Raw genomic sequence first — 21,811 nt, 5'->3', positions numbered from 1 at the left:
GAGAACATGGACGGAAAGAGAAAGAGACGGAATTAAAATCACAGAATAGCACCTGTAAAAAAGGAAATGTCCTCAGGACCACATGTAGATTTAATCCTGTGCTGATTCAGATTCATGCTGGTGTTTTGTTTTCAGGTTCTCCACTACACCAGTGACTACTTAGATGTTTATGTATCAGCGCATGGACAGGAAAAGCATCACCCAGCTGTTTCTGTATCAGTGCATTCTTATTAAGAATGATCCAGATTTTTTACCCCACTGATTTCAGGCCGACTCAATTGTAATTACATTATACTGTTAACAATCTAATTATAATCTAGTTTTACTTACAAGTGATTTTTAGATGAATATTGTTAGATGTTAGATGAATATTGTTCAAATGCATGGCTTTGTTTGGACTCTGATGGTATATTGAAAGGCGAATGATGTTTATGTAGCGTAGTTCTTACACTCAAAGAACCATTTGCATGCTTATATGGTTCTTTGCATGGTGAAATGCTTCAGCTTGAAGGAGAATGTGTTGTATAGGGTTCTGTATTACACCTCGCCTCTAGTCTGATTTAACCCATTTAAAAAACGTTATCAAACAATCTGTGAATTCAGTGTTTTTGTGATTTGTATTCCGTGCACTGTGCTTTACTCCGTCCAACTAAACAGCCCTAATTAAGCTGTCTTTGCAGTTAAGCCTGCGGCTGGTCAGTGTTCAGGTATCCAAGATATGCTCTGAAAAGTGTATTATGGCATAATATGATGTAATTCATCATCAGTGTATCTTTGACACAGGAACTTTCTGTAGTGCAGTGTTAAAGTTACACTGTGTAATAAGTGGACAGTTCCTGTGTAGTTGTTATGTAGGTACTGTGTTATAATACAGTCCTATTATAGACGTAGCTTTGGGTTTAATGCAACACATTTTATTAATGTTATGAAAGTTGTTAAGTGGACGTCTGCTGTTCTGTCACATTACAGGATGGTTTAAAGCTGAAACTGGTTACAGTGTCACAGCAATAGCAACAGAAATGCTGGTGAAATGTTAGGAAAGCTGGCAGACGCAGTGGGAGTAAAGCCTTAATGTACATTATTAGATCCTCCCATTTACTGCTGGGAACAAAAAAAAACTTTTTAAAAATATTGTTCTAGTCTGATTACATTTATTTATTTGTGTAATTACATGAGAGAGAATAGACTGTTACAACTATTAAAATACACATGTGTAATTACACAAGATGTAATCATCTGTAACAGTGACTATATTAGTAGTTATATTGTTGTTGCATATTTTATTCACACGTAACGACACAGTTATTAGAGGCACTAAAGTGGGACAGAGTCAGTATGGGAGTATTTGTCCCCTTTTGTCCCTTTCTGTGTAAACCCCCTTGGGCTGCCCTGGGACACATACACGTACACACACAGATGAGTGAATGTTCTGCTGAACGTCCCTTTGACCCCCGCAGAAGAGGACAGGGCTGATATTGTATTTTGGGGAGACAGTGATGTTCTCACTGGCTGGGGAAACGGCAGCGCCTGTCTGGAAATCACGTGACCCTGAAAAGTGGGAACTCTCTTCCACACTGAGCTGAAGCCAGGATGGTTCTCATTAACTGAGGGGGCTGGAAATAGCGTGAAAGTTCTGACTACAGACAGGAACCGGACAGGCTCGATGCTCCAGAGATCATCTGCTAGTTTCCAGCGAACAGTTTTTGTGGTGAAACGCCTTGGCATGACTTCATTTGGAGTAAGGAGAAAAATATGTGAATTTGTTTTGATGCCAAACTGTCACTTTAGGAGAAATGACATCGTATCATTACGGGAAAAAGATATAGAGCCTCGTTCCGAAAAGAACCCGCAAAACTGGTTTTATTGTGGAAAAGAAGAGTCGGCGTTTGATACGTTTGTTTTGTTCCTGTCTTTGATTGCATCACAAGCATTACGCAAGCATGCACTCCTTTCCCCTGTGGCAGATCTGCTGCAGCGAGTGTGTGTAACTGTCCCGTTTAGAGTTAGATTGAGTTAAATGAGCAGGACAGGCCTGTGCGAACCATGAGCTGGGCTTGGCCATGTGTTTCCAGAGAGATGGCAGAATGCATAATGAAGCCGGTGCACATATTCAGCCATGGAGACTGTGTGTGTGTGTGTGTGTGTGTGTGTGTGTGTGTGTGTGTGTGTGTGTGTGTGTGTGTGTGTGTGTGTGTGTTCAGATATCTATGGTACACAGACACATAGATTCCTCTCTGTGTGTTCAGGAACATTGTGTCCGCTTCCAGGATCGTGTGCTGATTCACTCTGGTGCTTTGAGAGTTTGTGTGTTGAAGAGATGTTCTCATTTTAATCATCGCCCAGTCCTTTCTGTCTAAATCTCTTTGTCTCTATCTCACTTTCTTGTGAGTAGATATTCACAGGTGTGATTAGAGTTGGATATCGTATATGATCGTGATCAGATGTGCAGCAGACATTTTTGGTCATTGTTTACCTTGAAATTTGTTTTAAGACTACAATAATAATGTATAAGTAACTAATATCAATATTTGCCTTATATTAAAGTTTAAAAATACAAGAATCATCAATAAATATTGCTGGGGGAGCTTTTAAGAACTACACTATATTACCAAAAGTATTCGCTCGTCTGCCTTCACACGCATATGAACTTGAATGACATCCCATTCTTAATCCATAGGGTTTAATAGGATGTCGGCCCACCCACCTTCCAGTCAGAAGCCACTCAAAACAGTCTTCCCTCACACTACCACGATATATTGAAGGTGCGGTCTGAACTCGCAAATATTCAATAGATTTTTTTGCCCAAAAAAATTGATGATTTAATAATGCAAAGCTCTGGGTCTACATGAGTCAGACAGTGATTGGATTTCTGTGTAAATTCACAAAAGAAGACGTGACGTAAATCTAAGATAAAACTCAAACTTCGTGCCGCGACCCACTTTACCTGAAAATATGAACATACATCATCTAGAAAATGAAGAGTATTTAAATCCGTCAAGCATGTAGTTGATCTCAGCATCGTGCCAAAATTGTTTGCTGCATCTCGTGGCAACACCGCTTCCTTATTTCCGGCACCGCCATCTGTTTTGCACTTGCGCAGACTGAGAAATCCGAAAGAAATCAGATTAAGAGTTCACACGCCCTGAGGAATCTGATTACTGAGCTAAAATCCAGCCTCCTTATCAGATTTCTTAATCAGATTTCTAGACCTTGCTCTGGTCTAAGAAATCAGAGTGTGTTGTTTACATGACACTTTGAATAATCAGATAACTGCAGAAATCTGATTAGGGTCGGATTATCGAGTGCATGTAAATACTCATGATCACCCTCAACAAAACTGGGTGTTTTATTGTCTGTATTCCACTACTGTGTAAACAGTTCCTCCAACAATGTTGAAGTATTGAAATGGGAAAAAAAATGGTTTTGAATTTTGCCAAAACAATGAAATCAAATCCTTTCATGATTCACTGAATAGTTTCCTTTAATAATAATCAAATCATTGAATTGGGGGCAGCCGTGGGCTTGAGGTTAGCGAACCAGCCCTGTGACCAGAAGGTCACTGGTTCCATCGCATGAGCTGACAGTAGGCGACTGAAGCGCTCTTGAGCAAGACACCTAACCCCCAACTGCTCCCTGGGAGCTGCGGATAGGGCTGCCCACCGCTCTAGGCAAGCGTGGCGCTGCCTCCTGTTGTGTGTGAGGGGTTCAGTGCAGAGGTGAAATTTCCCTGTTGTGGGACTAATAAGGGTCACTTAATCTAAATCTTAGTTAATCATTGTGATTTCAGATATTGGCACCCATATTTGAGTCTTACAAACATCTTAGAAGGCAGACTTTTGGAGATTGATTTGGGCCACTTAGGTTTGCCCATTCATCATATATGTTCACCCGTAAGTGCCAGCTAGTGTTTTGAAATGGGAGCGATTATCATAAGAAGGAGCGGGACCTAATCCCAGAACAGCAGTGTTCCTCTTATACACTTTATTTATTTTTACGTCAGCAGTGGTTATGAAACATGACAACAGTCTGAGAGTGATCCTGGATGTTTTATGGCTCCTACTCTCAGATAGAGCCATGAAGCAAGTTTATGGGTCTTGAGTAGCTTGTAGAGGCAATAAAAACTGCAGATGAGATACATCTCAATAAGAAATGAGGTCATGTGCTGGAAGCAAACTTAGAAAAAAGTTTGGAAGTTTGTGTTTAAAAGTTTTTAGGGTGGCGACTGAGAAGAATGAGAAGAGGTTAAGAAGCGCTTTTCAAATTTGAAATGTGGAGCGTCCGCATATCTGAGCCTGAAAATGGCCTGACAGCTGTGCCGCTGTTTAAATCATGTTGACCTTGTGCCTTAAAATAGGTGGAGTAGAGTGTGCGTGAAATTCCTGAAAAGAATGCGATCAGGTGAGGAGAGCAAGCTGTGTTTAGCAGTGTATGTGAACTTGGCCGATTAGGCCTTCAAAGGGAGCTCAGGCTTTAGTGCTTTGTTGTCTTGTATGAAATTGTCATTGTCCTGATTTTATTGACACAGTGAGCTAAAAAGCTGTCATCTAACATTTGTGCAACTAGGGCTGAGCGATTTGGGGACAGTACAACTGTCAACATTGTAATTGTGATTATTGTTGTTATTGTGTAAATGTGACTATTGCCTCTAAATGTAACCTTTGTGTGTCAGTGTTTACCAAAAAGAATATGTGATTTATTATTAGTTCAACCCCTGATTCCTTGGCTTTGGGTTAAAGCGTGGAGGTGATGTATCCTTCACTCTGTTCTCCTCCTACATGGCCTGCTGTGTGTGTGTGTGTGAGGGTGGACAACATGGACAGGCTGCTGACTGGCTACAGCTGCTAAAGGAGAACTCTACACTGGCCACTTGTGAGATTTTAAACAGCTGGTATTTTAAAATAAATTGTTATGGTTGTATTGATTTTAAAAAACCAACCAGACCACTGAGTAACAAACACATCAACACCGCACACACTGGTTAATCTCTGGGCATATTTTTTCCAGGTAGGCTAGCACGTCCACTACAGTGGGTGTGGTGTTCCAGACAGATGGTTTATAAGCTCTGTGTTATTAGATTAAATGTATCCACTTAAAGCTTAAGGTTAAAATTAAGAATGGAAGCAGCAGCTCTTGTAATTTTAAAACCGTGTTCTTTCTAATTGGGATTGAATATAAAAATGATTAAACGTTCAGCCGTACAGTCAACATGGTCTAACTGAATCAGTAAATAATTGCCCCATAAATGTGTCTTAGGCAGATCTAACATTTTTTTGCATTATATGCAAATTTGAATCGATGTCTCACAAGCTCTGTGCAATTAAATTAAATTTCATAACTTCAAACATTTTAAGGCTGCATTGTTGATGATGGTTGTAGTCGCAGCTCATGCAGTCTGAAAGCTTTGCTCCTTCAAACTGCAATTTTGATATAAAAGCTATTCATCTTTCATTCCCAGTGGTGCTACAGAAAGTTTTGGAACTGTGTCCATATTTTATATCATTTGCTGCTGAAAATTTCATTTCGTATTGGCAGGTTAATTAATCTCCACCTGTCTAAACCTCTTTTTCTGGGCTGACAGGAGGAGTTAAAGGGAAATTCCACCAATTTGTCTGAATTTCTACATGTAAACAAAGTCATTCAGTGTTATGTTCTAGAGAAACCTACTGAGTCAGAGTTGTTCACAGCGATGATGATGGGAACCAGATGTCAGCCTCTAGAAGCTCCCTCACAGAGAGTTACTGCTTGAAATGGTTATGAATACTCAGCCTGATGTTTTATGATAGATTTGTGGTAAAGTTTTGGCCGCATATGTCTTGTTAATCCATTTATCTCAATCCATTCATGGCAAGGGATTCGCACAAGACATTTGTAGGGCAAAATTGCCCCTGCTAAATCCAAAATTTTCCACTGCTTTACCATCATAAACATCACATACACTCTCAGAAAAAAGGTAGGAAACTGTCACTGGGGTGGGACCCTCAAAGGCACATCTCAGTACCTTTAGTCCGGTAACATAACTGAACCATAATCCACTGATTATGATATTTTCTAAGCTGTACTGGCTCCGTACACCCTGCCTCGCCTACAGGCTTTTATTTTTCCTTTCTGTTTTAAAACATTCGGTTATGAAAAGGTACAAATACGTATTTTTCACCTGGAAAAACTTATATAAGGTCACACACAGTCAGACCTTAAAACCACTGCTGTACCTTTTGAGGGAACATTGACATTGTTTGTACCTTGAAAAATGAAAAAATGTACCAACCTTTATTTCTTATTTTATTTATTTTTACCCAATTTTCTCCCAAATTTAGTCATTTCCAATTCCACCCGCTGGTTAGGACCCAGTCTCACTATACTACCAACAGTAGGAAGGCGTAGGCAGCACAGGCTTCCTCCGAGACTTATGAAGCGCCACCACATCTTTTCGAACTGCCGTTCACGCAACGACAGCTGAACACACTCGGAGTAGCATCATGTTGAGTGATCGGGGGGGCATCCAACCCACCCAGAGAGTGTGGCCAATTGTGTTGTCTAGGACCCCTGGCCACGGACAGCTGTAACATCACCAGGGATCAAACTCACGATCTCTTGATGAGCCAACGCTTAGATTCGGGTTCACTGGTGTTTTGGATGGTGAATAAAATGTCTGTGTTGTTGACGTGGTGAGCCCTGGTTCCTATCACCACCACTGTAAAGAAATGAGCCTGTAAGTTTATCTGAAATGAACCATGAGCTGCCCAAGTAGCTAAGATGCGTGAACTCTGGGCTGTTATTTCCGTGTTGAGTGGATCACAGCATGTTTTGCAGAAACTGTATGGGTTCAACAAATGTTGCCTCGCTGCTTATTCCATCCTGTCACGTTCTATCCTGTCGCATTTGGAAGTGGACAGGCTGTGTGCACTTGTGCACCTGCATATCCTGGATGAATTTTAACCCACATCCTGCTCTACTTAATTATATATGTGTGCCTGTATTTCTCTGGCTTGTGCAGTGAATGATGAAATTCTGCCTGCCTTCACTCATCTGCTCTTCCAAACCTGCTCGCTAACGAAAAACAACTTGTTTTCTCCTAATGGCTTTCAGTTGCATTGTTTGGCTGAGCGTCACAGTCTGGGCAGAGACGGCAGCCTGGCGGACCAGTCCAGCCAGATACCTTGCGCTCATTTCCAGCACATTGCTGTGCTTTATTATTATTTTTTTTGTACTATTTTTGTTTGTTAATCAATTAACGTCCTTAATGTTGTGTATTACTTCATGTTTGTGTTCTGAACCATTGAAAGTGTCTTTGGGCATTAAAAAGTGCTATGAAAGTATAGTTTATTATCAGCTGCTTTGTGTGTGTGTGTGTGTGTGTGTGTGTGTGTGTGTGTGTGTGTGTGTGTGTGTGTGTCTGTGTGGGTTGTGTGGTTTGGCCCAGCATGTGGAGCATGTGGGTGGTAGACGCTCTGTAACTCACTTATTACGGCAGTGCTGTTATTGTTTTGTTTCGGTTGCAGGAGAATCACAGCATCTCTCTCTCTCGCTCTCTCTCTCTCTCTCTCTCTCTACCTCTCTCTACCTCTACCTCTCTCTCTCTCTCTCTCTCTCTCTCTCTCTCTCTCTCTACCTCTCTCTACCTCTCTCTACCTCTCTCTCTCTCTCTCTCTCTCTCTCTCTCTCTCTCTCTCTCTCTCTCTCTCTCTCTACCTCTCTCTACCTCTACCTCTCTCTACCTCTCTCTCTCTCTCTCTCTCTCTCTCTCTCTACCTCTCTCTACCTCTCTCTCTCTCTCTCTCTACCTCTCTCTACCTCTACCTCTCTCTACCTCTCTCTCTCTCTACCTCTCTCTACCTCTCTCTCTCTCTACCTCTCTCTCTCTCTCTCTCTCTCTACCTCTCTCTCTCTCTCTCTCTCTCTCTCTCTCTCTCTACCTCTCTCTCTACCTCTCTCTCTCTACCTCTACCCCCCTCTCTCTCTACCTCTCTCTCTATACATGTTTTTCTCTGTCTCTACCTCACTCTCTCTCCTGCTCTCTACCTTTGTGTTTCTCTCTACCACTGCCTCTCTTTCTTTCTATTTCTGCCTGTCTTTTCTTTTTCTCACTGCCTCCCTCCCTCTATCCCTCTTTCTTTCTTTCTTTCTTTCTTTCTTTCTTTCTTTCTTTCTCTCTTTCTTCCTCTCTTTCTTTCTCTGTTTTTTTCTCTCTCTACATCCCTCTCTCCATATCTACCTGTTCCCCTCCCTTTCTTGTCCTCCATCTCTGTGCTCTCTCTCTCTCTCTCTCTCTCTCTCTCTCTCTCTCTCTCTCTCTCTCTCTCTCTCTCTCTCTCTCTCTCTCTCTCTCTCTCCCTCCCTCCCTCTCTTTATTTACCTTCTGTCTCTCATTCTCTCCCTTATTCTTATATATACATAATTTTTCTTCTGCCTATTTCTACATCCCTCTTTCCAAATATACATTTTCTTTCTTTCTTTCTTTCTTTCTTTCTTTCTTTCTTTTTTGCTTTCTTTCTTTCTTTCTCTCTCTTTCTCTCTCTCTCTCTCTCTCTCTCTTTATTTACCTTCTGTCTCTCATTCTCTCCCTTATTCTTATATATACATAATTTTTCTTCTGCCTATTTCTACATCCCTCTTTCCACATATACATTTTCTTTCTTTCTTTCTTGCTTTCTTTCTTTCTTTCTTGCTTTCTTTCTTTTTCTTTCTCTCTCTCTCTCTCTCTCTCTCTCTCTCTCTCTCTCTCTCTCTCTCTCTCTCTCTCTCAGAGGAAGTGTGAATTGTGCCCCTGTGTTCTTCTGACTGAGTGTGATTGTGATGTCATAATGGATCAAGCTGCAGCAGTGATGTCACTGTCTAGTGATGTGTGAATGATGTCACTTCCAAAATCTTCCAAATAGGATTCTCATTCAAACTGGCGCGAGTTGAAGTGACCCGCGTCTGAAGGGTCAGTCTTTCATTTCACTCAAACATGCTCATTGTGTCTTTTGTTCTTCAAGACAGGGAGCAATTTTGAGACACTCATCGAAGTGTATCGTCTGCGTGAGACGGGGAGAAAGAAAGCAGGAGTGAGCAGGAGTGAGGAGTGTGCCTTTATCATAACTTTCTGAGCAGTCCTTTTTTCCTGTTCTTGGATCCTTTACACTAGATGTCCACACCTAAGCCGATTCATGAGGAGCCTGGCTGCTTCCTATTTCCTCCGTTATATCAAAAACAGCACTGCAGAATACCAGAGAGCGCCCATGAGCGAGTCCTCATTGAATGGGAGTAAAAGGATTTTCTAAGCTGCTTCTCCCTCAGGGTCATGGGGTGAATACAACCAAGACATGAAAAAGCAGAATATTGTTATAATCGGTTAAGAAATAATGAGACTTCAGATATTAAATAACTCTATGACTGCAGTGTGTTCTCCTACATCACTGGACATTCATAGCACCTACTTGGGACATACAAAGCTGTACATACCCAGAACACCATCAGTCCTTTATCAAGCTATTGTGTCTCACACTTTAAAAACGCACAAGCGTTTATGTACCAGTTCCAATCCCTGGACTTTGTCCACAGATCCAGATTCAAAGACAAGAATAGAAATTCCTTTGAGCAGTTTCCACCACATGGTATTCATTGATGTGGACCCTTGTGTAGCTGTTCAGTATGAATGTTGAGTTTAGAACATGAGAGAACTGATTTGCTAGATATTTGGAAGATTTTATGGACAAAGGTTCTTATGTTCATTTGATTAGTTGACAAGTTATTTGAGGTTCACTGAAAGCTTGCAGACTGAAAATGATCCCCAAAAAAGTCATTTTTACACTTTCGGCCCAAAGAGTCACACAGTGACAGTATTTGGATGGTCCCCTATAGATTATCTACAGATGTTCAAATTGTTAACAAACTATCTGTTGAAACTAGTTTTAGGATTTTGACCAGGGTTAGGGTTAGGAGCAGGGTAAGGGTCAGGTATAGGTTTTGGGTTGAGGTTAAGATTAGAGCCAGTTTAGAAAGAAGAAAATAAATTTAGTAGATATTTAGTAAATATTTGGTTGAAAGTAACATGCAAGTATATTAATCTATGAAGTATCTAAGGTATCTATGAAGACTATTCAAATAAAGTGCTACCAGATGGCCTAAAAATTGGCACAGAAACTGCCTATGAAAGTCTATGACTTTGCATGCTAATGTAAATGACTAGTGATTTAAAAATTCTGTTTGTATGTTTTCGAGTATTGAGGGCAGGACAACACCCAAGACTTTCTTCATTATGAGTTTGGAGGCAGAATTTGTTGCCTTGGATGACCAGCTGTTTTTGAGGATGTTGGATTTTTACATACTAAAATAATTTTCTTAACAGTGTTTCATATAATCTATTTTTAGTTGTCAGCTTTTCAATCAGGTTTCGATCAGGTTTCGACCAAGTGTGTCCTGAATTTCGGTTTAGGTATATCACCGCTAATAATGTGGAATTTTTTTTTTTTGTTTGTTTTTTTGACAGAGTTGTAGAGAATATGGTGATCCAAGAAGCTGATGTTGCATCTGATGTTTAGCAAAATGGTGTGATGTAATTGAGGAAAACTGATAGTGTTAAATCATGCATGCCTTAAAGAGATTGAGAGATTCTTGTTGTGTATTTAAAAAAAGAAAAAAAGTTTTTTTCAAATAGCAAGAATGATTCAAATGCCGCTCCCTAATTTTAGCATTCCTCTTGATGGGGTTAGTCCTGTGTGCTGGTTGTCCTGCAGTAAACTTGTGTCCTTCAGTAACCACAGAGGGCTTGGAACAGGCTGAGAGGTGTGACCCCAGAGGGGACATCCCGTATTTCTTCAGAAATTTCTCCAGAAATAGCCCCCAGCTTGGCTGGGCTGGAGGTCTAGGGTCAAGTGACGGAACCAGAGGTCATAGCAGGTTCCTCCACAGATGGGTCCGCTCTGTTTCCTCTGCACAGCTGCGGAACCTGGAAATAACCTGTGAAATAACCTGCAAAGGGTTATAAATCCACACGGCTTTGAGTCCATATAGGAAGCCCCTCACATAAGTGTGTTTGCGCCTTTGTCTTCTGTTGTAATGACAGATTTGTAGAAGTGAAGGCATTACACAGGTTCCTGTGAGAAAAATTGCTCTACGTAAATATTTCTGAAAAAACTAAAAGAGCTGAAAGCTTGCTTTTTGGTTCTTGAATTTAAAATCAAGGCATGATTGAGTTTCAAATTCAGATTTCTGTTTATAAAGGGCTTTTCTAATGGATGTTGTCACAAAGCAGTTTATCAGAAAATACAAGCCAACTTGCGACTTAAGCTCTCTTAATAGCAAGAGGAAGAAACCTCTGAAGAAGCAAGACTCAGGGTGGAACCCATCCTCCTCTGATCCACACCAGATAGCAAAGCAATAACACAAGAAGAGCAACATGAACAAAAAATGAATATACAATAGCGAAAATGGAATAATTAAAAAAGACCCTCTCATTGAACAGGCATATTTAGATTAGTCATCAGTTATTACTGGTTAATGTTGGAAGCTTAATAGAGTAACAGATGGGAAATAGATCCATCAAAACTGGTCACTGCTGTTAGGAGTCAGTGGAATTATACGGATGTGTGGGTGTGGGTGTGGGTGTGTGTCTAGTATTCTAGTGATGTGTGATCCTTCCTCATATTGGGTTGCTTTAGGGGCTTTGAGATATCCTGTTGTGAGTTGATCATATGGCAGGGAAGGAGGTGTTAGGACAGCTTCCTGTGTGTGTGTGTGTGTGCGTGTGCACGTGCAGGTGGGTGCGTGCATGCATGTGCATGTCTTCGGTCGTCATTGAATTTTCATTGGATTGACAAATGCTATTTTAATATGATGTGATGCATCTTCATATCAGTGTTGTGTGCAATACAAATGTCCCACCGTGGACAATAAAGTGTATTTAGTTTGATTTGATTTGCTTGAGTTTAGATCAGTTGAGTTCAGTTGATTTCTGTTCAGTTCAATTTAGCCGAGTTGCATTCAATTCCATTGAGTTCCATTCAACTGAGTTGAGTTCAGTTCAGTTGAGTTTGCATTCAAATCAGTCGAGCTCAGCTGAGTTGAGTCGAGCTCAGCTGAGTTGAGTCGATTTCTGTTCAGTTTAGCTGAGTTGAGTTGATTTCTGTTCAGTTCAGTTCAGCTGAGTTGAATTGATTTCTGTTCAGTTCAGCTCAGCTGACTTGAATTGATTTCTGTTCAGTTCAGTTCAGCTGAGTTGAGCTCAGCTGAGTTGAATTGAGCTCAGCTGAGTTGATTTCTGTTCAGTTGAGTTCAGCTGAGTTGAGTTGAGCTGAGTTGAGTTGAGCTCAGCTGAGTTGAGCTGAGTTGAGCTCAGCTGAGTTGAGCTCAGCTGAGTTGAGCTCAGCTGAGTTGAGCTCAGCTGAGTTGAGCTGAGTTGAGTTGAGCTCAGCTGAGTTGAGCTGAGTTGAGTTGAGCTCAGCCGAGTTTAGCTCAGTTGAGTTGAGCTCAGCCGAGTTTAGCTCAGTTGAGTTGAGCTCAGCCGAGTTTAGCTCAGTTGAGTTGAGCTCAGCCGAGTTTAGCTGAGTTGAGTTGAGCTCAGCTCAGCCGAGTTTAGCTGAGTTGAGTTGAGCTCAGCTCAGCCGAGTTTAGTTGAGTTGAGTTGAGCTCAGCTCAGCCGAGTTTAGTTGAGTTGAGCTCAGCTCAGTTGAGTTGAGCTCAGCTCAGTTGAGTTGAGCTCAGCTCAGTTGAGTTGAGTTGAGCTCAGCTCAGTTGAGTTGAGTTGAGCTCAGCGCAGCCGAGTTCAGTAAAATTGAATTCATCGTTCGTTTCTCTCTCTCTTCCCCACTCTCTAGGTTTTTTAAAGAACTGGAGGACAGACACCAGCAGAATATTGTGATTGATGACATCAGCGACATTGTGATCAGACACGCCCAGTCGAATTTTGAGCCCTACGTGACGTACTGCTCTAACGAGGTGTATCAGCAGAGAACGCTGCAGAGATTACTGTGAGTACAGAGCCAGCTTCTCACACACAAACACGCATACATGTGAGTTTTTGAGTGAACTTTGGAAAAACATCAGAGAAACTTCAAACATTAAATCTTAAACTGCACATTCTCGAAGAATAAAAGAACGTTTGATAATGGAAAAAAGAGTTCAAGAAAGCTCACGAAAGCAAGTTAGTTATCAGTGTTGAAGGGATTAAGACGAGAGTCCTCTGTGTTCTGGCAGGCACACACACCACGCACCATGCACACACACACACACACACACACACACACACACACACACACACACATACTGCACATACCCAGTTACTCATTAGAACTCTCATCTCCTTTCATGACCGATGGCTCTGTTAGTCATCTGTGATAGCTCACCTTTGACCTTTCAGTTCTGCAGACCTGGCTTTCTGAGCAGAGATCACCACTTTCTCCAGGTCCCTCTGTTAATAATCTACTAGTCTAAAGGACGACACTGCTAGTGAAAATACCTCTATTTAGCACTCTTTTCTAATTTAATACAAAACTTTTTGTATTATATTAGCAGCACAATTTGAGTGAAAAGTAGAATCTTTAAAATAATTGAGTTTCAGGATTTCTTCGTCTTTTTTTTGCTTTAATGACGGCACTCAAGCTGGACACCTCAGCTTTGTTCAAAAGCTTCTGATGAGCAGATCGGAGTTGTCTGAACGCTTGCTTTAATGGAAGAGAAAAATATTCCCCCCCCAAAGGTGTTAATAGTTCATAATTAATATTTTTTTCCAAAATGATGAAATGTGTGTGTGAAATGCTCTTTATCATTTCCAGGATAAATAAATAAGATCAAAGTCCTGAATATTCACTGTGGTCTCAGACTTTGGCCCCGCTACGCACTGATGCACAGCAATAAAATTACTGTAATTGTGAAATATGGTGACTATTTTAGTGCCTAATGTGAAAACATGATATTTAGTTTGTTACAAGTTTAAACTGACAAAATTCATTAGCAAAGTGCCACATTAAACAAAGGGCTATAAAAACAAGTGCAGTGATTTTTTTTTTTTTTTTTAAGCTCAACATGAACTAAAAATAAACTATTGCAGAAGGAAAAAATGAAATAGTTGGTCGAGGTAAATGAATAATGAGCTGACATCCGATCAGATTCTTTTGTTGTTGTTGTTGTTGTTGTTGCTGTTGTTGTTTACAGGATCTCTGTAATTAGTCGAAATCTGTCTTTCTATGGTACAGTGTTCTAGACAAAGAAACAATGCCCAGATACCTATAATATACTCAGAAAAGCATATTGTGACGTAAATAATGACTATAATGATAACATATTGTCACATTACCCATTCCAAATACAGGGTGATTCAAAGATTCATCCGTTTCCAAAATGATTCAACTTACTTGTACGTCATTACAGAACAGTGCAGTAAACTGTAAGTGGTTTAAATGAGCATAAAGTTTATTATGTTGTTTTACAAATGCTCAATATGAGCCTCCTCCTGCTGTATGGACAACATCAACGCAATAGTCAAATTCATCCCATACTTGACGGAGCATGTCGGGTGTCACTGCACTTACAGCTCTTTCAGTACAATTTCGGAGGTCATCCAATGTTGGGAGTGGCACATAAACAGAATCCTCAAAGTACCCCCACAAATAAGTCACACTGTCCAAGATCCGGTGATGCTGGTGAACTTTTTCTCACGAATGCTCTGAACTGTTGGAGGTTCACTGCCATACTGACAGTCAGAAACTCTGTGGCCCCGTCTTTCAATTGGGTTGTGATTGGTTCCTCTTGGCGCCTCACGGGTGTAAAAATATGGAGCTTTGAAATTGGATGAATCGTTTTGAATCACCCTGTTTAGTCATAGGCATAGTTGTATTTTCAGCATAGAATGGAACTGTATGGAAACATTGCAGGCCCAAAGCCAGTTACAGCACACATCTTAGTAGTAATGTCATCTACTTTTTCTTGATGCATTCTCTCTCTATTTATCTTCTACTGGTCTATCTGTGTGGCTCTATATTTACATCTTAATTCCTTCTCCCTCTCCCTGCCTTCCATAGAAGCAAGAGTCCATCCTTTAAGGAGGTCCTAAACCGGATCGAAGCTAACCCTGAGTGCCGGAACCTCCCTATGTGCTCATTTCTGATCCTGCCCATGCAGAGAGTGACACGCCTTCCTCTGCTTGTGGATGTGAGTGGCTAATCCTCTACAGGCTGGGATTCTCACTTCCAATGAGCCTGGTCATGTTTTTAGTTTCTCACTATAATGTTTTTGATAGTTCGTCACCACTAAAATACCTCAGCTGAGTGCTCTGATCTCTGATTGCATCCTGTTGTGTAACTACAGAGTGCAGTATTACACATGACCTTCCATAGTCCCAACTAGTCTGTGACTCACAGCCTCTGTGATAACCTTTGGATTCACATTTGTTCTGAAATTGAAGGGAAGGAATGTAAATGTAACGTGAAGCAATGAATCAGGTAAATCCTGCCTCATCATGTCTCTGTGGTTGTTTAATCAGCAGTAAGCAAACAGCTTGGCTGTATTTCCCCAAATGGAAGAATTATTGCGAATGTGTGTTTGCAGGTGATGTTATCGTCTGGAATTGATCTGAAATGTTCATTGGGCTTCTGTTTTTTTCACTACACCATAAAAAAAAGTTTACCTCTGGAACATTTGTGGCTCTTTCAGAGATGCTTGTGAAGATGTGAACACCACTTTCACAGTCCCTGGCATTTGTTTAGATAATTATTAATGTCTTTAAATTTAAATTCAATTTAAAATTAACCAGTTATTGTGGTTAGCAAGTGTCAGCTATTAACAGAATGTTAAATGCATAGATAGAACCTTTATGCTAAATAACACTGCAGACAGAAACAGAGCTTCAGATCACATATGATGAGCTATGAAAAGACCTCTTAAAAGAGGTTTATAGACACAGATGTGAGCTGAACTACAGTGACTGTTTACATATCGCTGTTGTCGGAACAAAACTTTGCACCTCAATTTTTGCATTTTTCAGTTTTTGACATAATTTGAACATGCCTACAGTCCTTTACAGTGTGTGTAAATTTCATGATGAATGGACCAAAAGAAATGGCCCAAAATGACTTGTAAAAAAATCTGCTTCCATTGACTTACATTACAAGTAAAGTACGTTTTTCCTTCTCCTGTAAAGTTACCATTTTGGAGATACAAGATTTTCATCCTACAACAGCGACACACAGCTATTTTAATTACACACTGACTGCCTTAAAAGCTGCTGGTCCTCTATGTACCATTGAAACATTGCTGAGCTGCCAAGGCATGGACTCTACAAGACCTCTGAAAGTGCTCTGTGGACTCTGGCACCAAGATGGTAGCAGGAGGTCCCAAGTTCTGTAAGTTACAAGGGGGAACCACCGTGGATTGGGATTGCTTTTCTAGCACGTCTCGCTGATCGTGTGGCCTGATGAAAGAGGTGAATGCCATTGCCATCACAGGTTCGCAGTCATTTTTAGGCAGATGGCACCTCTCAATCTGAAGTGAGTGCCTGGACCCAGGGTTTCCCAGCAGAACATCACCCAGAACATCACACTCCCTCCACCAGTTTGTCTTCTTCCCACAGTGAATCCTGGTGCAGAGGAAAACAGCACACATGTATATGGTCTTATAACCATATATGTGTTTGGATGTTAAAGAAAACATGACTTGTGTAACCAGGTGACCTGAATCCATTGCTCTAAAGTCCAGTTCCAACGCTCACATGCCCATTGTAGGCACTTTCAGCGGTGGGCAGGGGTTAGGATGGGCACTCTGACTGGTCTGCAGCTACACTGCCTAATAGGTAGCAGGGTGTGATATGTAACATGAGGAATAGTAAACTGAAAAAATCACAGCACGGACCAGTGCGAGTGTGACATTGCTGCTCTGTATTTGAGTAGAACTGAACGTAAGCGGCCAGGGAAGAGTTCACAGATGCAGAGAATCTGTTTCCGACTCTGTTATTTGTTATGATTGTAGTCTGAAAAGCAAATGATGGCATAAAACATGATACACTGTGTGTTGTGACACATCCCTCCTGTAACCACCATGAAAAACTCTGCCACAGTTGCACTTCAGTTGGTTCAGATCAAACAAGATAGTCTTTGTTGCCCTTGTGCATCAGTGAACCTTGTTAGCCCATCACTCTCTCACCAGTCTGTGGTTCGCACCCCACAAGCCTGGCCATTTCAGAGAAGCTCTGACCAGTGTTATTTGCTTATTGAGTGGTCATGAAGTTTTAGCTTGTTGGTTTCTGTTATTCCATATAAAATAACTAAATACGTTTCTTTGGTGGTTGACTGAGATGCTTATATCTCATTCTGTGTTCTGCTACGGAGCCCTGCTGGTGACATCCTATCTAAATGAACGTAAGTCATGTGGGAACAAGATGCTGATGCAAGGCCACAACTTGCTAAGACAGTGGAATGAGATCATGCATTGTTAAGCTGTGGCCAAGGCTCAATTATCTCATTCATATACCTTACTAGGTTGTGGCCACGCATTAGGATCTCATTCGCATGCCTTACTAAGTCATTGCCATGTGTTAGTTTTATGTTTATGGGATGTCACTAGCAGGGCTCCATAGGCTGCTGCTTTCAGTAAGATGCTCAAAAGATACTCTAGCCAAGCTGCCTAACAGCATGATGGATAGTGTCTGTACCGATTTATATCAGAACAGTGGCTTCTTTTCTCAAGATCTTGACTGCAACATCAGACTTTCTGCAGATTTTGACCAGCTAGATCAAAATAATGCCTTCTAAAGATTTCAACAAAGCGAAAAAATATTTGCTTGTTTCCTTGAAATTTTGACTGATATGTTAGAAAAATTATATATTACTATCTATTAAATGATAGGTGATTAAGTCTTATCTGCAACTAGACACTTTTACAAGGTCAACAACAACAAATGCACCACTAGTCTTCATTACTTCATTGATCACCACATATTATTAAACACGTGTGTACAAATACTAAGAGTTAATTTTCTCCTCCGATTACTTTTGTTCAAAATCATGCACACATGGCTCAGACAGAACGTGGAGTGATGGTGGGGCAAAAGGAGAGGAACTCAAGAAGGCATAATAGTTGAATTAGTCAATTAAGCGAATGACAGTTGGTAAAGAACATGATTGTGAGCTATAATCCTGTCCAAATGTCTGCAGCTCTAGTGCTGGTTCTACTGTAACGGCCTACGCTGCAAACAGGCCTCATCCTCTCAAAAACCCACACCACTCACTCACCCTCTCGCACACACACACTGCCCCGTCTCAGCACCTCATTTCCACCTCCAGTTTGTTGTGATGTAATTAGTAGAGTGGATAAAGCCACTGGCGTCCCTGTGGCTCGATTGCTGTGACCTGCAGGACTTACTCTTACATAACACAACAATTTCAGTTAATTAGGTCCCCCTCTTCCCTCTGTTTTTCTTTCTCTCCTCTTTGTTAGTTACACATGACTTATTCCCTTTCTAAAGACCCTCACTGTGGTTTATTTGATCAGGGAAATCATTGGTTGTTTTCGTGTCATTTCAGTCCAAAGCTTGCATCGCACTTCATGTTAGATGTTCATTAGACGCACATTGCTTTAACGGTTTTGGTTCTAAGCATTAATTACTCAGGCAGGAGAGGTAGTCAGGTTTCCTGAATGATGTTTTTTCTTCTGTCTCTCCTGCACTTGGAGAACTCTGGATATAAAGTGGCTGGCGATTGAAAAGAAGGAGTGGTGTGTGTAGTCCATTAAAGATGGCTTACAAAAGGCCAGTTCTCAGCCTATGGCGTCATATCTCATCTCTGTCTTTTTTTTTCCTCTCGCTGTCTTTCACTCTTTGTGTGTCCCTTGGGCTTTTTCATGATTTTTTGAGGTCGGGGAAAGGAGAATGGAGAGGCTTGACTATTAGAGCCTGAGAAAGTTTAGTTTGGATTTATTCCCTCTTTTTTTCCCCTTTGTCAACTGCACTAGAGCTGGAAATATCAAGAAGGCGTGAGAGAAAGAGCTTCAGGCACAAAACAAACTATGTTGAGCTGTTTCATAACAATGAAATTAAGTTACAATGGAAATGTGATGCATATACAGAGCATTGTATGCAATGTGTTGGATTGCATTAGTGTGCTGATATTGCGCACAGCCTTGTGCTTCCAACATTTATGTGTCCAAACCTTCTACTTTAACAAGTGTTGTTGTTCTTCTTGTAGACTATTTGCCAGAAGACGCCCAAAGACTCTCCCCAGTATGAGGAATGCAAAAAAGCTCTTCACTGCGTCAGCAAGGTGAACCATTGCACTTGTCTTCAGCTCATCTGCTGATGGTGTGTGATTTAAAGTAGTAAAGGCATTTGTGGTTTTGTTTGGGTGCAGCTGGTGCGGAAGTGTAATGAGGGAGCTCGTACGATGGAACGGACTGAGATGATGTACACCATCAACTCGCAACTGGAATTTAAGATTAAGGTGAGTCAAGACTCAAACCCGCAGGTGTAACTGGCCGACATGTCAACATTCGAAACGTCAGAAACCAGGAAACACATTCACAAATCTTCTCAGAGGAGGAGTGTTGATCTACTGAAAATGTATATAATAAACATGAAATAAACTGCCATTATTTACCGCCGCCCTCTAAAGCTGTTATTAACAAACAAGTAAACAAACATTACTCACCGTCACCCTCTAACAAACATGAAATAAACTGCCATTATTTACCGCCGCCCTCTAAAGCTGTTATTAACAAACATGATATAAACAAACATTACTCACCGTCACCCTCTAACAAACATGAAATAAACAAGCATTATTTACCGCCGCCCTCTAAAGCTGTTATTAACAAACATGATATAAACAAACATTACTCACCGTCACCCTCTAACAAACATGAAATAAACAAGCATTATTTACCGCCGCCCTCTAAAGAAAACAAATGGTACTTTGGCAGTTAGAAAATAGAATTTGTTTCAAAAGTTGTTTTTTTTTCTTTTTCCATGTGTTTTCTGCTTTCTGTATTTGCCTCAACCCGACGGATAAAATATTAAAACATTTGACTGTGAAACATAACAATGATGGAAAATAACAGGGCTCAGCTAAAGCCATTGTCGCCTGCTTAAATAATTGCAATCAAACGATTTTGTAATAGTAGTGACAGGCTTATCTGTTATGATATTAGAGCTGTCATGACTAATCAGTTAGACTCGATTACGTCTTGCATAGTCCTCACAAATCAGCAGTTATTAGTTTACAGTTTGCATGATGCTTCATGTTTTCACATTTGCCTGCCTGTTGCTCTGTCTACAGTGAAAGACAACCTGATGAACACACTCATTTCTGTGCACCTTTTTTGGCTTTAAATCTTTTTAAAAGGATAACTAACATGTGACAATTCACAAAAATTCCATAATTTTCATTCATGCAAGTTATGCTGGAAGGTTAACAGAGGAAATGTGAAGACAGACCAAAGAGACCAGAGAGATGTGAAGCTGCTAATATGGATACTAGAAGTACTTCACAAAAAGACTAAGTAAGCTAAAAGTGCTTATAAAGACTATTCTAAAACTTTACAACATGGGCGACTTAAAAGGTTTGAATGCTACTGCTTTCAAGGTTCGATGTCTGAGCCATATGCCTTAGAGAGCATATCTCCTGAGCTTCATACCTCAGATCCTGCAAACCATTTGTAGCTGATAGATCCAGCCTAAAGAACAAAAACCCAGTGGAGATTAGAGTGGTCAGAAAAAGGCTGAAGAAAGACAGAAGAACAGAAGAAGAGACGCATTGGGGAAAGTACTGGGGAGAGAGGCTGCCGACAGAATGCAGAGCATCGAAAAGAATTTCACCAATGTACAGCTGCTTTTATACAGCCATGACAAATCGCAGGTCATACGGAATGGCCAAAAATGCCTCTGTGCTTAACATAGCTTTCTGACCAGGCTGTGGAGATGCAGGGCCAGATGGGCATGAGCTGGGACTGTATGTCTAGCATGTCCCAGAGGGGCCTCTACAGAGGATTTCAAAGCTCTAAGGACCATCAGTGTGTCTTTAACAGCAGCAGATGGTTCTTGAGTGTGTGTGTGTGTGTGTGTATGTGTGTGCGCGAGATGTGCACATGTGTGTCTAACACTTTTACACACTTGAACTAAACTTTAACACAAACACTGTATGTGCTTTATAATCCAGAATGTGGGAGAGGATTATGCTTCTGAAGTGCGTATGTAAGACTGGAAAACAAACGTGCAAGGGAAGTGTTTTCTGTTCACACATTCAGTGACCATTTCAGCGTCCAGTACATTACGAAACATCTGGCCTTCCCTCCTCCTCCCAGTTCGGGACCACCTGTTATAGATATTGCTGTTGTAGGGACAAGCCTGGAGAGCCCAGATAACTGAGTGTTGTTCAACAAACACCACACTATTCCCAACAAACACTGACCCCAACATTATCCAATACTGACCCTAAATTCCCCATTGCTGATCCCAAATTCCCCATCACTGATCCCAAATTCCCTATCACTGATCTTGGCTTTTTTCAATCCTGAGGGCAACACTGACCCCATCATTCCCTAACCTTGACCTCAACATTCCCCAGCACCGACCCCTCTGGTCCCCAACACTGACCTCATCATTCTCGATCAGTGCCGATCCTGGCATTCCTCAACGCTGATCTCAGAACTCCCCTAACCTGATTCCAACATTCTCCAGCAAACATTCATCCGAATGTTCCCAGTAGTAATCCCAAAATTCCAAAACACAGAACGTTCCCGACACTAATCCCAACATTGCCAAACATGGATCACTTTACCAACACTGATCCCAATATTCTACAACCAACATTATCAAAATTTGCAAACACTGATTCCAACACTTTTTCTCAAC

The 21,811-nt window shown here is 41.0% G+C and overlaps 1 protein-coding gene across 1 annotated transcript in view; it reads left to right on the top strand.

Annotated features, from left to right (window-relative positions):
* Positions 1 to 21,811, top strand: part of LOC108434113 (rho guanine nucleotide exchange factor 26) — an 82,429-nt gene that overhangs the window by 27,423 nt on the left and 33,195 nt on the right. The window contains exons 8-11 of the mRNA XM_017709025.2: positions 12,795 to 12,947; positions 14,997 to 15,126; positions 19,152 to 19,226; positions 19,314 to 19,403. Of these exons, the coding sequence (XP_017564514.1) occupies positions 12,795 to 12,947; positions 14,997 to 15,126; positions 19,152 to 19,226; positions 19,314 to 19,403 (448 nt within the window). The remainder of the gene's footprint in view (positions 1 to 12,794; positions 12,948 to 14,996; positions 15,127 to 19,151; positions 19,227 to 19,313; positions 19,404 to 21,811) is intronic.

The sequence above is a fragment of the Pygocentrus nattereri genome, chromosome 7 (assembly GCF_015220715.1).
Source record: "Pygocentrus nattereri isolate fPygNat1 chromosome 7, fPygNat1.pri, whole genome shotgun sequence".
NCBI classification, from domain to species: Eukaryota; Metazoa; Chordata; class Actinopteri; order Characiformes; family Serrasalmidae; genus Pygocentrus; species Pygocentrus nattereri.
This window is presented reverse-complemented; position numbering and strand designations above follow the sequence as displayed.